Source organism: Sphaeroforma arctica (assembly GCF_001186125.1).
Source record: "Sphaeroforma arctica JP610 unplaced genomic scaffold supercont1.9950, whole genome shotgun sequence".
NCBI lineage: Eukaryota > Ichthyosporea > Ichthyophonida > Sphaeroforma > Sphaeroforma arctica.
In genome coordinates, this window is record NW_014030608.1 from 1 (window position 1) to 1006 (window position 1006).

At 44.0% G+C, this 1006-nt stretch overlaps 1 protein-coding gene across 1 annotated transcript; it reads left to right on the forward strand.

The window, feature by feature from the left end:
- Positions 1 to 688: 688 nt before the first annotated feature.
- Positions 689 to 865, forward strand: SARC_17175 (hypothetical protein; the record flags this gene model as incomplete). Its single annotated transcript, XM_014288729.1, has 1 exon — positions 689 to 865. A coding segment is annotated over one exon (177 nt), but the record flags the coding sequence as incomplete, so codon positions are not given.
- Between the last annotated feature and the right edge of the window lie 141 nt (positions 866 to 1006).

A 1006-nucleotide genomic window follows, 5' to 3' on the forward strand; every position in this document is an offset into this window, starting at 1 on the left:
ATATATACATGAATCAATATGTATATTTATGTATATAGATATATCATTTTCTAGCGTTTAACATATGTAGATTATATAAGTTTGGATGCATAGCATTATATATAATTAATATTTGTGTCTGCTATTTTGCATCGTGAAGCCTTCCATCAAAAGGGATCATCTGCAGGACTTGAGCCTTGCGTCGAATGATGACCTGACAGACGACTACCAGGCAGATCTGGCAGCACTCCAAAAAGCTATAGCGAACACGCTTACAGCTAAAACTACATACGGGTGTGTGGGTGCGCAAAAGTATGCGACTGTAGCTATATATTATATATATATATATATATATAGGAGGGTTGTATTCCCGTAATTGCGTGTATAGATAGTAATCTGTGAAATGTCGACGCCAATCTCACTGTTTTCTGCGCGATGTCACCATTCCATTCTTGGGATTGCTTGTTATGTGGAGTTGTTGGGCATGGACTGTCTGCAATGTGTGTCAATGGATCGTTGCGCAGTGAACGTATGTCAGTTGTTCGCGTGTAGTAGTTCCGTGATTCGCATCCACAGGCAACACACCCAAACTCTAGCACCACATAGACACTTTGGGGTTTCTAGAAGAGGTTAAGGGTTTTAGGGTTTTAGCCTAAAACCCGGTCACATATCTATCGGTACTGACCTCCGTGACTGCAGGAAAGAGCCTATGACAGGGGCAGGGCTGGCTACGCTGCTACAGCTGGTCGTCAATGGCACCAACCTTGGGGGGTCTCTGGCCAAGATCCCATCGCTGTGGCAGAGTTTCATTTTGACGCAGAAACAGGCAGCTGAGAATGACTGCCTGCAGGTGTACCATCGCGAACTGGACATACGCGCTGACCAAGTAAGTGTTAGGATGTGGTAGTTCATACGCGCTGACCAAGTAAGTGTTAGGATGTGGTAGTTCATATGTGTTGACCAAGTAAGTGTTGGGATGTGGTAGTTCATATGCGCAGACTAAGTTATGGGACGTGGTAGTTCATAT